The 16,037-nt window shown below is 39.7% G+C and overlaps 1 protein-coding gene across 1 annotated transcript in view; it reads right to left on the bottom strand.

Annotated features, from left to right (window-relative positions):
* Positions 1–3,641: 3,641 nt before the first annotated feature.
* The window catches only part of TET2 (tet methylcytosine dioxygenase 2), a 99,170-nt gene continuing 86,774 nt past the window's right edge, over positions 3,642–16,037 (bottom strand). The window contains exons 8-10 of the mRNA XM_073571810.1: positions 15,825–15,962; positions 14,169–14,535; positions 3,642–13,519 (exon numbers count right to left, since the gene is read on the bottom strand). Of these exons, the coding sequence (XP_073427911.1) occupies positions 12,144–13,519; positions 14,169–14,535; positions 15,825–15,962 (1,881 nt within the window). The 3' untranslated portion in view covers positions 3,642–12,143. The remainder of the gene's footprint in view (positions 13,520–14,168; positions 14,536–15,824; positions 15,963–16,037) is intronic.

Here is a 16,037-nt window from a genome sequence, read left to right as displayed (position 1 = left end):
GTAATGCAGTATATATTTTGTATATTCAATGCTTGCATACATCTTAGCGCTAACAGAGTGCTGCTGTATACTTTGTGTATTATGAAGTCATAATCTTGCACCTTTGCATGCTTGCTTTATTTGGCTATGAGGTGTTGGTCACTTATGTTTTTGTAGTCTACTATTGGAGGTCACTGCCTCCATATCTGACTAAGCATTTCCCCCATTAGCCTAAGGCTGCTTTTAAATATTTCTGGATCTTGCCTGCACTTAAAATTTATAGGCATGTAGTCCGGTAGAGGAATATTTCATAAATATTAGGTTTATGTTACTACCAGAGAAAGGTACATATTGTCATGGCTGGTGGGCACACATGAGTTAGGTTATTTATGCTCTAAGTACCTTAATTACTATATTATTATTCTATGTAATTAGTTTAGATTACAAATATTCATTGTCTGCATACATCTTAGTGTATACAGAGTGCTGCTGTATTCATTTGTCTATCCATAATATAATGAGATCGGTGGGTCTTAAATGTCCCCACACAAGATCTCTACAGATCACCACAAATTTGGTTTGGCAGTTCCTGGATATAATTAATGTTCAAGTGAATAATACATAAGGTATAGTACCCGGCAGTGGCCACTAACTGTATATAGCTGCTATTTTTAACCATTCTTTTACATCAGAATTCAGCTTTTCAGTTGTGGTGCTGGGTGTCTTATTTGAAGTCTGACTCCCCGGATAGGTCATCAATTGTTTATTTCCAGACAACTCTACTAAATTCTTATTTGCTTGCTTATTTCTCAGTTGAGGTAATTTACACATATGCAAACAAGTGGCTGTCAAAATAGATGTTTGAGATATCTAAAATATCTGCAAGTAGAAATGTTATTTAAAAATTTTTACAATGTCAAAATCATAACTATGTGACTTTTAATCACTGAGGTTTTCAAAATTGGTGTGAAAGGTGCAAATGCCAGCCCTTACATAATCAAAAATGATTGGAAGAGAGTAAAGATAATGAGCTCTAGCCCCCTCCCAATTACTATATATCACCAGTGAAACATGACTCTATAGAGATGATCGAATTGTTTCAATACTAATTGAATTAGAGTCCAATTTTATAAAATTCACTAATTCTAGTGAATTTGAACAGTTTGCGATACAGTTGCGCAAAATAGAAAAAAAACCTGCTAGCTTCCCCATAATGCCTTGCAGGTACCCCATCACATGGTATAGTGCAGCCAATCAAGAGGAACTATCATAGCCTGCATAAAAGCCTAGGCAGGGAATGCAGCAGCCATTTTAGAGTGGTTCTTTATAGTGAGAGAACATCAGAGCTCACAGCTCAGCAACAGAAATCGGAAGAAAAAGCAACAGCAGTGAAGGAGATGAGTCCACAAGTTTGTGAATAATACAGAGATTCAATTCATAGGGCGAGAAATAGGAAAGGTGCTAGCAGCAGTAATGACAGACACAGTGAGATTGATCAGTACAGTCATGGCCAAAAGTTTTGAGAATGACACAAATATTATATTTTCACATGATCTGCTGGCCTCTGGTTTTTATGTGTGTTTGTCAGATGTTTCTATCACATACAGAAATATAATTGCAATCATATTATGAGTAACAAAAGGTTATATTGACAGTTAGAATGAGTTAATGCAGCAAGTCAATATTTGCAGTGTTGACCCTTCTTCTTCAGGACCTCAGCAATTCTCCCTGGCATGCTCTCAATCAACTTCTGGATCAAATCCTGACTGATAGCAGTCCATTCTTGCAAAATCAATGCTTTTATTTTGTCTGAATTTGAAGGTTTTTGTTTGTCCACCCGTCTCTTGATGATTGACCACAAGTTCTCAAAGGGATTAAGATCTGGGGAGTTTCCAGGCCATGGTCCCAAAATCTCTTTGTTTTGTTCCCTGAGCCATTTAGTTATCACCTTTGCTTTATGGCAAGGTGCTCCATCATGTTGAAAAAGGCATTGTTGATCGCCAAACTACTCTTGGACGGTTAGGAGAAGTTGCTCTTGGAGGACATTCTGGTACCATTCTTTATTCATGGCTGTGTTTTTAGGCAAGACTGAGAGAGAGCCCATTCCCTTGGCTGAGAAGCAACCCCACACATGAATGGTTTCAGGATGCTTGACAGTTGGCATGAGACAAGACTGGTGGTAGCGCTCACCTGGTCTTCTCCGAATAAGCCGTTTTCCAGATATCCCAACCAATCGAAAAGGGGATTCATCAGAGAAAATGACTTTACCCCAGTCCTCAGCAGTCCACTCCCTGTACCTCTTGCAGAATATCAGTCTGTCCATGATGTTTTTCCTGGAGAGAAGTGGCTTCTTTGCTGCCCTCCTTGAGACCAGGCCTTGCTCCAATAGTCTCCGCCTCACAGTGCGTGCAGATGCACTCACACCTGCCTGCTGCCATTCCTGAGCAAGCTCTGCACTGCTGGTAGCCCGATCCCGCAGCTGAAACACTTTTAAGAGACGGTCCTGGCGCTTGCTGGTCTTTCTTGGGCGCCCTGGAACCTTTTTGGCAACAAGGGAACCTCTCTCCTTGAAGTTCTTGATGATGCGATAGATTGTTGACTGAGGTGCAATCTTTCTAGCTGCGATACTCTTCCCTGTTAGGCCATTTTTGTGCAGTGCAATGATGACTGCACGTGTTTCTTTAGAGATAACCATGGTTAACAGAAGAGAAACAATGATGCCAAGCACCAGCCTCCTTTTAAAGTGTCCAGTGGTGTCATTCTTATTTAATCATGACAGATTGATCTCCAGCCCTGTCCTCATCAACACCCACACCTGTGTTAATGGAGCAATCACTGAAACGATGTTAGCTGGTCCTTTTAAGGCAGGGCTGCAATGATGTTGAAATGTGTTTTGGGGGATAAAGTTCATTTTCTAGGCAAATATTGACTTTGCAAGTAATTGCTGTTAAGCTGATCACTCTTTATAACATTCTGGAGTATATGCAAATTGCCATTAGATAAAATGAAGCAGTAGACTTTGTAAAAATTAATATTTGTGTCATTCTCAAAACTTTTGGCCATGACTGTAGCTGGCATCTGTCATGCTGTATTAAAATTTAAAAAAAAAAATCTTAATACATTTCTCAGAAAACAGCAGCAAGACGACACTATAATTTTTACAGAACACAAAAAAAAATCTTAAAGCGAACTTGTCACCAGGTTTGGCCTATACGAGTTACAGCCACCACCTTTCAGGGCTTAGCTACAGCATTTTATAATGCTGTAGCTAAGCCCTTGATTCGACCTGCAAGAGAAGATAACTTTTAATATACTCACCTGGGGGGCTGAGGAGAGTCGCTGGTCCTGGTCCGGCACCTCCCATCTTCTTGCGATGCCACCCTCCTGCTTGCTTCATGGCTCCCCGGCATCATGCTCCTGTGCAGGAGTACTTATCTGTCCTGTTGAGGGTAGAGCAAATTCCTGCAGTGTGTAAATGCACTGCAGTACTTTACTCTGCCCTCAACAGGGCACATAAGTACGGCTGTGCAAGAGCGAGATGCTGGCGAGCCATGAAGCAAGCAGGAGGGTGGCATCGCAAGAAGATAGGAGGTGCCGGACCAGGACCAGTGACACCCCTCAGCCCCCTAGGTGAGTATATGAAAAGTTATTTTTCTTCTCTTGCAGGTCGGATCGGGAGCTTATCTACAGCATTAAAAAATGCTGCAGATAAGCCCTGAAAGGCGGTGGCCGTAACTCGTATCGGCCAAACCTGGTGACAACATCCGCAAGGAGTTTGTATGTTCTCCCTGTGTTTGCGTGGGTTTCCTTCCACATTCCAAAGACATACTGATAGGAAATCTAGATTGAGAGCCCCATTCGGGACAGCGTTCATAATGTGTGCAAAACCTGTAAAGCACTGTGGAATATGTTGGCACTATAGAAATAAAGAGATTATTATTACCTACCTGTCTATATAACATTGCTTGCTGCAACCTTTTTTGGTAGGCATTGAATAATTGGGGTTTAAAAGATTGGTAAAAGTTAATTATAGTGTTGTACCATATATAAAGTAAAAAAATAGTTGCAATGAGAATGCATGTGGAAGAGAAAAATAGAAAAACACATACCACGCCTAAGAATTTGGAAACCACTATCAGCAGCAGAAGCACTACCATTATTGGCTTGAGCTGCCCCAGCTTTAGTGCTACTTAATATAGCCCACAAATGGTGATCTTTGCCTCCGGCAAGCGTATAGTGAGGAGGAAACTGAGGGCTTTATAGATTATGAGCATATCACTCATCTCAGTCACAGCAAGATGATGTCACATCTTTGAGGGAGTCAAATTTTGGGGAAAATGTTGATGAACCTTGCGAATTCAAATTTCAAAAAATTCGATCATCTCGGTCATGTCTGTTTTACTGTCTGACACAAATGAAAATGTACTATGAGCTGTATGGTAAGGGCCAATGTATGCATTGGGTTCTAAGTTGAAACAATATAAGTAGGCCTAAATGTTTGCACAGCCACAAATTTTGCAGTTAGTAAACAACCAAAAATAAGTTCAGACCTACGAATACACCCTATCTTTGTAGCTTTGAGACAAATGTACTACTGAGCTAGTACTATTTATGATAGCTTATTGTATTCATATGTAAACTGTGACATAAAATTCAACATTGCATAAATTAAAAATTAATCCGAATGAGAAACTTTGGTACAAAAAATTATAAAACTACCTATAGTTTAAAACATGAAAACCTTGCTATATCCTAAAATGTGCTGTTAAATGAACATGTATTCAACCAAGTAAGTCAACGCTGTAAAATTCACTATACGAAATAGCCAGTTGTGATAAGATTATTGATAGATGCATCCATTGTGATCAAATCTAAACTTCCACATCAGTTCCACCAGGATTAATAAACTGTAATCTACATTAACCTTCACCATTAAGATATCAAATGGATTATGTGCGGTCACAAAACCAATTAATTATACATAGCTAGCAGTTATGCCACCATGGTATGAAATCTAAACAGCTTCACGGAATCCAACATGATCTTGATTTCAATTAGAAATGATAAATGAACGCCTAATTGATTTTTTTTTTTATTTCTTGGAAGCATGATGCTGTCAGCACTGATTTTGCACCTCTTTTCTACAATTTCCTAGCAAAATTCATACAGTTAACATTTCATACATAAAGCAGGTTTAAACATAACAGCCCATTAGTTCCATTGGAACACAATAAATATAGATATTTACAAGGGAAAAAATGTTTAAATGACTGCTCATGTAAAACTTTTGCTGATGGTTTTAGTAGAAATAAAGGGGTTATCTAGAAGTGTGAGATTAGAAATAAGAATGAGTACCTGTATAATGATCACCAAAATCATCAAGCAAATTAATGTAGCTGGGAGTACAATGTAATTGACATCTCGGCCCCATGTACGAGAGTCTGTTTGCATTTTAAAATATTTTTCATACATGTACAATTGAAGGGGTACTTTGAGGAGATATAAAATGTTGTACTGTCCCTGCCCTCATAAACTATAAAGATGAGATGCGGAGTGCACTTCTATTATCTTTATAACACTTGTAATTCAGTGTGACAGCAGCTGCTCCTTACTGCTTCCCCTCTCGTCTGGGATATTATGTCACACAACAATGTGAAGCTCCTCGCTGTTAGTAACAGCCAGTCCGAGAAAAGGTGGCATGTCCACACCCTTCGTTCTCTACACAGAAACAATTGTTATCAGTTGACAGGCTGATAGTAGCAGCATGGAGCTGCATATTGATATAATATCTCAGATGGATAGGTGAGCAGTGAAGAGCAGCTCCTGTTTCACCAACCCCCTGATAATGTCTCTTTATTTGCAGTCCAAGGTGAGGAGGTGTGGCATGGGTGTGGCCTGTTCCCTGCTAGTAACCCTGCAGTGAAGAAAACAACATTATTATCTCCCTGGTATATACCCCTTTAATGCCAGAAATATTTGGACAGTGACCGAATCTTCTTGATTTGGGCTCTGCGTGCCATTATGGTTTTTATTCAGAATGAAACAGCTGATATGCAATTGAAGTGTAGACTTTCAGATTTCATTAAAGGGGTTGAACAAATATGTCCTGTGAAACGTTCAAGATTTGCAACCATTTTTCTACAAAGCCTCATCAATTCAGAGGCTCAAAAGTAATTGGACAAATTAATTTTATCATAAATAAAATGTTAATTTTTAATACTTTGTAGAGAATCTTTTGCAGGCAATGACTGTCTGAAGTCTGGAAGCCGTGGATGTCAATAAATGCTGGGTTTCCTCCTTTGTAATGCTGTACCAGACCTTTACCACAGCTGACTTCAGTTGTTGCTTGTTTGTGCCTTAAGGTTTGCCTTAAGCATGTGACATGCATGATCAATAGGGTTGAGATGTGGTGGTTGACTGCAGAATATCACAATTCTTTGCCTTAAAAAAAAATTGGGTTGCTTTCGCAATATGTTTTCGGTTATTGTCTATTTGTACTGTGAAGTCCAATCAATCTTGCTGCATTTGGTTGAATCTGAGCAGAGACTACAACCATGTACATTTCAGAATTCATCCAGCTGCTTCTGCCTTCAATCGCATCATTAATAAACACTAGTGACCCAGTGCCATTGGAAGCCATCCATGCCCATGCCACCACACTGCTTCCACCATGTTTTATAAAGGATTTGGTGTGCTTTGCATCATGAGCCGTTCTAAGCCTGCTCCATAATTTCTTCTTCCCATCATTCTAATACTGGTTTATCTTAGTTCAATCTGTCCAAAGCATGCTTTTCCAGAACTGGGCTGACGTCTTTAGATTTTTTGGGGCAAAATCTAATCTGGATTTTCTATTTTTAAGGCTGATTAATGGTTTGCACCTCTGGATTTGCCCTCATGAAGTCTTCTCTTTATGATAGACTGAGAGACTGAAACCGGTACCTTCTGGAGAGTGTTCTTCACTTGGGTGGATGTTGTGAAGGGTTTTTCTTCATCATGGAAAGGAATCTGCGATTATCCACCACTGTGGTCTTCTGTGGACATCCGTACTTTTTTGAGTTCCCATCCTCATCAATGCACTCTTTTTTTTTTTTGCAGAATATACCAATCTATTGATTTGGCTGCTGCTGACATTTCTGCTATTTCTTTGACAGATTTCCTCTTTTTTTCAGCCTAATGTTGGTCTGTTTCCCTTCCTTTAAGAGCTCCTTTGACCATTTGTTGTGGGTTCACAGCAACAGCTTCCAAATGAAAAAGCCACACCTGGAATCAGCTCTAGACCATTTACCTGCTTAATTGAGGATTGATTTGCAAGGCAGTAACCCATACAACCTATTAAAGAGCTTTAGCGATAATAGTCCAATTACTTTAAGCCAACATTGATTACATAACTGTATCTTGAATATGTTTTGGTATGCAGCTAAATGCAAAAACTTGTGTTACTGTCCAAATATTTCGGAACCTAACTGTATATTACTATGTTTGTGCATGTGTGTTAATATGATATTGTACAGTACTGTTGGTTGTTTCTAGAGATCTCATAATTTGTATATATAATTATAGATTGGCAAACTTTTATTTCTTTATTATTGAAGTTTCTTAATAGCTACTAGAACTCTGACTGCCCCATTAAAGGGAATCTGTCAGCAGGTTTTTGCTATATGATCGGAAGACAGCGTGAGGTAGACTCTGAAACACAAAATTCAGGGTATGTCACTTGTCAAAGTGCCTGTTGTTTACTAACCGTAAAAGATTTATCATTAAGAGATTAACATTGCTGGACATTAACATCCTGTGATAAGCATCTCACTGTCTATGTACTTTGTACACTACGAGCCTGGCATGGTTGGAGCTAGCTTTCGCAGCTAAACTAGAGGTGCTGTCACACTTAGCGATGTACCAGCGATCCCGACCAGCGATATGACGCAGTCAGGATCGCTGGTACATCGCTAAGCGGTCGCTAGTGAGCTGCCACACAGGCAGATCTCACCAGCGACATCGCAGGGGTTGGGGGTCGCTACTTACCTGTCAGACGAGGCAATCCTGACGTCCTCCCGCCTGCGTCCACGCGTCGCTCATCATCACAGCAGGAAGCCCCAGCAGGAAGCTGACGACGAGAAACGGCTCAGGACGTTCTCGCGCGATCAGTGATAACCAGCAGGGGAGCGGTCGCAGGTAAGTATCAGACATTGTGATATCGCTAGCAATATCGCTATAATGTCACAAAAACCAGTGACGTTATAGCGATATTGCTAGCGATATCCCTTAGTGTGACAGGCCCTTAAGTGATAAATCGTTGGATTCAGCTTTTCTTTGCTTACATTATGCTGCTCTCAGATGAATTAGCAAAAGACTGCTGACAGATTCCCTTTACTACAAAAACCGTGGCCCACATTCATCATTTTTTTTGTATCCAATAATTTGGCACATATTAATCCAAAATATTACGGTAGTTTAAAGAGTAACTAAACTTTTTTTTTTTTTTACATTTTTTTCATCCTTTAGGTATTGCAAAGTTATGAATTTTTGTAATGTACTTCGTTACCTTATTTTGCTTCCCTCTGTCACACATACTGTGCTGCAGGGTTGTTCCAATGGCCAATTTATGCTCCTATAGAATCTACTTTCAACTGATGCTTAGCAATATCTGTACAGTATATTCAATCAGTCTGTGTGAGAAAATTGTCTTTCCTGAGAACCGAGGATCGGCGCAAAGATGCTTAGACAGGTAAAGTCCAAATATTTCTGAGCAGCAGTTAAAATGAGATTCTAAAGAAGCATAAACTGAACCCTTTAACTGCACTGCAACATAATGTTTAGGAGAGAAGGAAGCAAAATAAGTTAATGAAGTATATTACAAAAATTATTAACTTTGCAATGCCTGGAGGATGAATAAAAAAGTATTGTTACTTTGTAACCTTTTACCACGTTTTACAGCTATTTGCGCCATGCTCATCAGTTTGTAAAACTGAATTGAAAAGCATGTGTGGCTTACTGCTTTGCTAGGATTTAGACTTTAAGGCTTAAACATAAGATTAAAGGATTTCCGAAAAGTGACTTTTTAATAATGTCACGAAAATTGTTCAAATCATCAAAAAGTCATATCTGTACAAAGGCCATTGCATATAAACAGTGACGTCATTAGAGCCAGTGTGAAAGTTGATGTATGTTGTGACAGATTAAGCACCGAAGAGAATTCATAGTTATTAATGTGCAATAACATACAATATGTCAATAAGGTTGTCACGTTTTAACCCATAAACTGGCTGAAATGATGCTACTCTTGATAAATGCAGGTCTGTATGTTTGTAGAAGTAAGTGCTATAGAGAAAGTAAATAACTTGGGAATAGGAATTGTGCATTATAGGATAATATTTAAAATGTTTAAAAGAATAGTACATAGTTCAATAACTTAAAATGATAAATAAATCAATGCTGCAAATGTTAGCATATGACTTGATATAAAACTTGTACTTGTCCTGTGCTCATTATATCACATAGATTCCATCTACATATCCACTGGTCTTTTTACTGTACAGTAGTAAGTATTTCATGGATCAGATCAACTATTAGTTGATGTAGAAAAAGCAAGATGGAGAATCCAAAGGTAGAGTAGAATTAATCATATGGTAACAAGGAATTGGCAATTGACCCCAAACTGTGCACTCACCCTCCCTGGGTATAGTTCTAGCTCTCTGCCATTCTTCCGGTCCTGGTGTTTTGCCTACAGTGGTGACTTGACGTCAACAGCGTGCATCACTACTCTAGCCAATCACTGAGCCCAGCAGCTCGAGGACTGAGCTCAGCATCACGTGCTGTCAGACTCATTGTACGAGCACTGAACTAAGTGACTGGCTAGATCGGTAACGCGAGCTGTTGCCGTGATGTCACTGCTGCATGTAAAACACCCGGACCGGAGCAGTGGTGGGGAGCCAGTGCTGGACCTAGTGATAATAAGCACCTGATGAGTATGCTAATTTATGCATTTTACACAATTTGGGGTCCACTGTAACATTGGGAGAATTAGTATCTGATAAATATGTGAACACATGAAAAAAAAAATAGAACTTTGTAAGGATTAATAAAGCTTCTTTAATGCAAAGCTTAGGCCATATATCTAAGAGATATTTATGGAAAGGAACACAGTTCTTGCAGCCATAATGGTTTATAGGATAATTCGAAGCCTATACATTGGTTCGATACCCATATATCACCATCATATTTCAACATGCAAAGATGCTTTTTTTGCTGCATTTTGGTCTAGAGTTGAAGCAGCATTTTTCTATGTATTTTTTAATGCAGAAATTCTGAGATTCTGCAGTTAAAAGCACAACTGCTTTTTTATCTGTGTTTTTTAAGGCTTCCCAAAGAAGCTTATAGGAAAAAAAAACACAAAAAAAATGCACTATGGGCATGAAATTTCATTGACTTTGCTTCAGCTGTTAAATTTCAAACATAATTATCATCACTGTTAAAAATGAATTCGCTTATGGACAAGGTCTTCAAAAACCTCTCATACTACAAAATCATATTGATCCTGTATTTTTTAAAAGATTTATCCATGACTATTTTTTTTACTATGGACCTAAAAACTAACAGGCAGGTAGTTGCTAACTATCTGACTGTTTTACCCAGTGCTGACACAGAGCGATCATTGACTGCTCCTGCTCGTGATTCAGCTGCTCAACGTCAACATAGCAGCTTTTCCAGGCTGGTCTGTTGACGAGACATGACTGCCGACGTCATGCTGATTGACAGCCAGCTCTCCATATTGAGTCATGCTCTGTCAACAGAGCGGGGCTGAAGAGAAGCAACTGCTCTGTCGATGTGACATCAGTGGAAACAGCTGAATCGCCAACAGGAGCAGTCTATGACTGCTCTGCAACGGCACAGATCGGCAACAGGCAGGTAGCTAGAAAGTACCTGCCTGTTAGTTTTATTACCATAGTAAAAAAGTCCTGGATAAACTCTTTAAGGGTTATGCATTTGACCTAGGTTAACATCAAAGAATACTTTAAATGGGCTGTCTGGTAAGGAGATATCGATGACCTCAGGCCCGACAACTGACACCCCCCACCAATCCATTGTTTTCCGCTTATGAATAGGCACTGTTCTGCAGTACTGGCAGTAGGCCACTAAACATTGAATGGAGCTATACATTGCTTCTCCATTCTATGCGGTTACATCTGCCCGCTGGTGGAGATTAAAACAGCTGATCGATGTGGGGTGCCAGCTTTTGGATTACCACGATCCTATAGGTCATCAATACCTTTTGACCGTACAATCCCTTCAAAGAGAAAAAAATTGAAATAATTTAAGGAATCAATGATTTAAATGAATTGGTTATAAAAACATAGTATATACAAATTAGTTATGCAATACAGGACATAGGTAATATAGTAGGCTCTTTCACTTGTGATCACTAAATGCTATGAATTTAAATTAGTCTTTAACAGAACTTAGATAAAACAATTAGAATTTATTTAAAAGTGTACTTTTTCTCTTTTTTTTACTTATTTAATTCATTTATACTCATTAAATGGCATTAATCTTTCAAGGCATTAAGAATTCATAAAGACGCACATGATAGCACCAATTTTTCTAAATGTCCAAATATTTTCAGTGTTTTTTTTAAACTATGATTTGTGTATCTACATTACTTCAGTACACTGGAGGTCATTATTAAGCTATTATAGCTAGGATAAAAAAAATGCAATTCCAGTATCATTTAGCACATTAAGAAGTCAGCACCACAAGGTCTTTGTAAGATTCCTGATGTTGTAATACTACAGCAAGTTTACCTCTGGCTCCTACCTAGGCATTTTTTTAATAAAAAAAAATAAAGTGGTCACAGATGTACAATGTTGTATGGTCAAAGATGGAAAATACAATTTTTCTTCATCCATTAAACCTATTTTTGATATCTGCCGACACCATTGCATAGGGTGATTGCATTATTTGACTTATTCTGTGACCTGTTAGTCAAAGAAGAGATATATGATGCTAAAAATACCTTTTCTTGGTTTTGCTGGTATTCTTTCCCATAGATCACATTTATAATTAGTTAAATACTGTCCCTTCTCAGCCACAGCATTCCACACAACCAGATGAAGAAGCCTATCACAAAATGATGCACCAATCTGAAGTATGTGAGGTAACCCAACAGACTACATGTATCTGTTGTAAGGACCTGTAACCCGTGTTAAGGCGTATGGAGATGTGGTTACTTGTGTATCTGTGGTCATTGACATTGTCCTCTGGGTGAGTGATTTGATGAAACGTAGGTAAGTTGGTTCAGCAGGCTCATGGGTTGGTTCAACAGGTTCCCGTTTAGCCTTTTTATTGTAAGATTTTGGAGCAACGTAATCTGGACCATACCTTTCACAGTCCTCTTCTTTTTCCCTAGCTTTGCCTGCCATCTTTGCTTCCCACAATGCCAAGCCATGCTTTGGCTCGTTCATGCTTTTATGTTGATAAAACACAAGTGATATCCTGGTAGGGTGATTCCTATTGGGGTTTTTTAAAGGGGTTGTGGCGTGAAGCTCACGCTTCGCACATTCAATGAGGATTGAACCATGAGTTGGGGCCACTGCCACTCCTCCTATATCAGGATCTAGAAAACTTTGCTCACTGTCTGACCAAACTTCTCGTGGATCTTCTTGGACAATTGCAGAGGCTTGTGATAGCTTTTCCTGAACATTAGCACCATTAGCTCTACTGTGACCTCCCGTAATAGTTCTGTCATGATTAAGACTTGGAAGCATTTCAGGTATTCCATTCACTACATTTGAGTGCATGTCACTGTTTTTACCATGAAGGTGCAGAGGGCCAGCTCTGCCTCCTGTAGATACATTGCTTTCATGAGCCTGTAAGGAGTGTGGAAGGGGGTAATCACCATTTTTACTTAGAGAATTGTACTCCGTATTACTAAGGCTAGCATTTGCCTTTGAGACAGCTTCCATCATGTGATTATCTCCTTGATGTAAAGCATAAGGGTTAAATGATCCCATAGGGTTGGAGTTTGGTTTGAGATTGCAGCCATTAAAATCCTCAACTTGGGTGCTTTGGTTTCCATAATTCATGTATTTATGACCATAGGCCTTACTATTAGCAAACCTCTGCTGGTACAATGACTGCACTGGAGGAATACTAAGATTAGCTGCTGGATCTTGGTTTTTAAACCTGTAGAACATATGTTGTTGAGGTGGAGGATAATGACTGAGATATGGAGAACAGTTGTCCATTGGGACATTTCCATTACATTGATACGGGGGACATGGACTACTTTGATTTAAGGATCCTTGGTAAGGGTTCATTGGAGTGGAGGCACAGGAAACTGCTGAGTTTGGAGGTGTATGAAAAAGATCCATATGATTAGAGCCGGCAAAGTTGGAGGAGGCATTCTGATAAGGGTCGGCCAGGTTAGGAATTCTTGCATAATGATTATTTGGATCTGCTGTAGGAAATGAATTCATGGGGTTCGTGTGACTAGGGTTAGGAATAGAGCCCTGTTGCATGGCTGGTCCTGAAATTCTTAAAAGTTCTGCAATTAAGAGAAAACAAAATTACGCATTCACTTTGCAAAAGTAATTAGAGTTTCAATATACATTTTCAGGTACTATATGAACAGTTTTAAGGACTGTGTATAAGTTTGCAGAAATGAGTTAACCAAAAAGCCAATCATCAGGGTGGTTCGAAATTATGTTTACATGGCTAATAATAGTTAGCACAAATTCCCAGACAATGTGCTCAGTTTTTACACTGATAATTCTGAAATCATTTACCCGGGCTGCCCATATAACAAACGAAACACTGGACACACAAAATATCTTATGGAAGTGTATTTTTTGCTTGAGTTTATAGGCTGAAAGAGAAGTGCCTAAAATGAGTCAATTGCCATCAATTAGTTCTTTAGCTTCTCTGTTCTATACTTATGTATCTGGTGGCAGAATAGTATAGAGGACATGCACAGAGGCACATAGATTATCATACTTTGGTCCTGATTGACAGTCTTCTCTGATTTAGCATGCATACAGAGAAATATGTCACTCTTTTTTTTTGGCTAGATGAAGTAAGACTCACAAACTCACAAATATACCAATTAATTTCCTACTAATGGCTAAGCAATGAGTATTGCATCCCAGAGTGCCGCCATTATTGGCTTTCGAAACAGAGCAAATATATTTCCCTACCTGTAAGCTGTTTTTCGTGGTTAGCCAATTCAGAATGTGCATTTTGTCCATTCTTGTAACGAGAAGATTTCTCTTTTTCACCTTTGCTTGGGCCATTTTCTGAGTTTGCTGACTGTCTTTCTGCTGCTGCTTTCTTGGCTTCCATTTTCTTTTGCCGACAGGTTTTCACGGGCTCTGCCAGCATTCTCACTTGCCTGCGGAAAGAACTCAGAACCTGGATAGCACCTGTTCTTTTCTTCTCTTCCTGTGCCTCTGTGCTGCCAAATTCATCCACATGAGAGACTTTATAAAGAGGTAAAACGTGCAGCTGCTCATCCTGGGGACGTTTACCAATTTCACGATTGTCTTCTCTGGTTAAAGTGCAAACCTGGAGGATAGTGGGAACACAGTATTACTGAGCTTGTTGGACTGATATGGTACAACAAATATGTGCAGAGTAATTTTGATTGCTAGTTGGAATGATCCAAAGTCTTGGAAATAACATATAGATGTAGAGTGCATATGTAGAAGAAAAGGGGGCATATATACGACCAATATAGCCTCAAATATTGTGCTAGGTTTTGCCTCTTGTGACTATTCTCACATCTTCCGGACCCCTTTGCTTGCTAACAATGTCAATACTCTGCTGCCTTGGTTATATCTTTTTGTGGATCTTTGGCAACAGATGGGAAGTTGTCCTAATGGAGTAAGGAGTTAAGGCCCCGTCACACTAAGCAACTTACCAGCGATCACGACACCGATATCAAGGTGTCAGGAACGCTAGTAAGTCGCTATGTGATCACTGGTGAGCTGTCACACAGACAGCTTCACCAGCGATCAGCACAGCGATGCCGAGCGTCCGGCATCGCTGGCCATCGCTGTAAAAAATAGAATCAAAATAAAAAATATAGTTATTCTCACCTTCCGACGTCCCATTCAGCCATCCCGCCTCTCTCCATGCTCCGGTCCCAGTGATCCTTTGCACGAATGTCCGCGAGATGTCACGGTCTCGAGGGATAACAAAGTCTCGCGGTCATTCGTGCAAAGGCTTTCTGGGACCGGAGCGTGGAGAGAGGCAGGATGGCTGAACGGGACGTCGGAAGGTGAGAATAACTATATTTTTTATTTTTTTTTGTTATTTTTTACACATGATTGCTGGTCTCCCGCCTGTCACACGCAGCGATGCGTGCTGACCAGCGACCAAAGAAATGTCCAGAGGTTTCTTGCAGCGATCAGCGATACCGGCAGGGGGGCCGCTCACTGATCGACGTCACACACAGCAATCTCGCTGGTGAGATCGCTGTTACGTCACAAAAGTTGTGACTCAGCAGCGATCTCGCTACCGAGATCGCTTAGTGAGACGGGGCCTTTAGTGGCGTGGTGCATGGGGGGAGAACAACCTCAATTAATGTGAAATAACTTGTTATTTTCACTATCCAACAGCAAAGGGAATGGGACCACCAGAACTGTGCCAACATTTTTCGTTAAACAGAATGGGATTTTTTACAGATTGTCTGAGCATCATTAATTTTACGGACACATTTGTTTATTGGCTTTTCTGGATATACTGGACTTTCAGGTATCTATTAGATTGAAAGCCTCTCTATGAGACTATCAAACATATATCCTTCATTTATAATTTTACATAATTAATCCAAAAATTCAAATCTGAATTACCAGTGTGCTGCCATTTTGCATATTGTGCAAATCTCTGTGGGAATGAGCGCAAAAGTCCAAGCAAGCTGTTACTCCTGAGAAAGGGCGACCTTCCTTCCGGCCAAGACGGCAATCTGGGGCTCTGTGCTCATGCTCAACCTACAAGGCAATGATAGAGAGAGAATTGGCTATTAGGCTGACAACTTTTTTCAAAGCAAGAGGAAATTTTGTAAT

This window comes from Dendrobates tinctorius, unplaced genomic scaffold, assembly GCF_039654945.1.
Source record: "Dendrobates tinctorius isolate UK_male_01 unplaced genomic scaffold, ASM3965494v1 ptg000030l, whole genome shotgun sequence".
NCBI lineage: Eukaryota > Metazoa > Chordata > Amphibia > Anura > Dendrobatidae > Dendrobates > Dendrobates tinctorius.
This window is presented reverse-complemented; position numbering and strand designations above follow the sequence as displayed.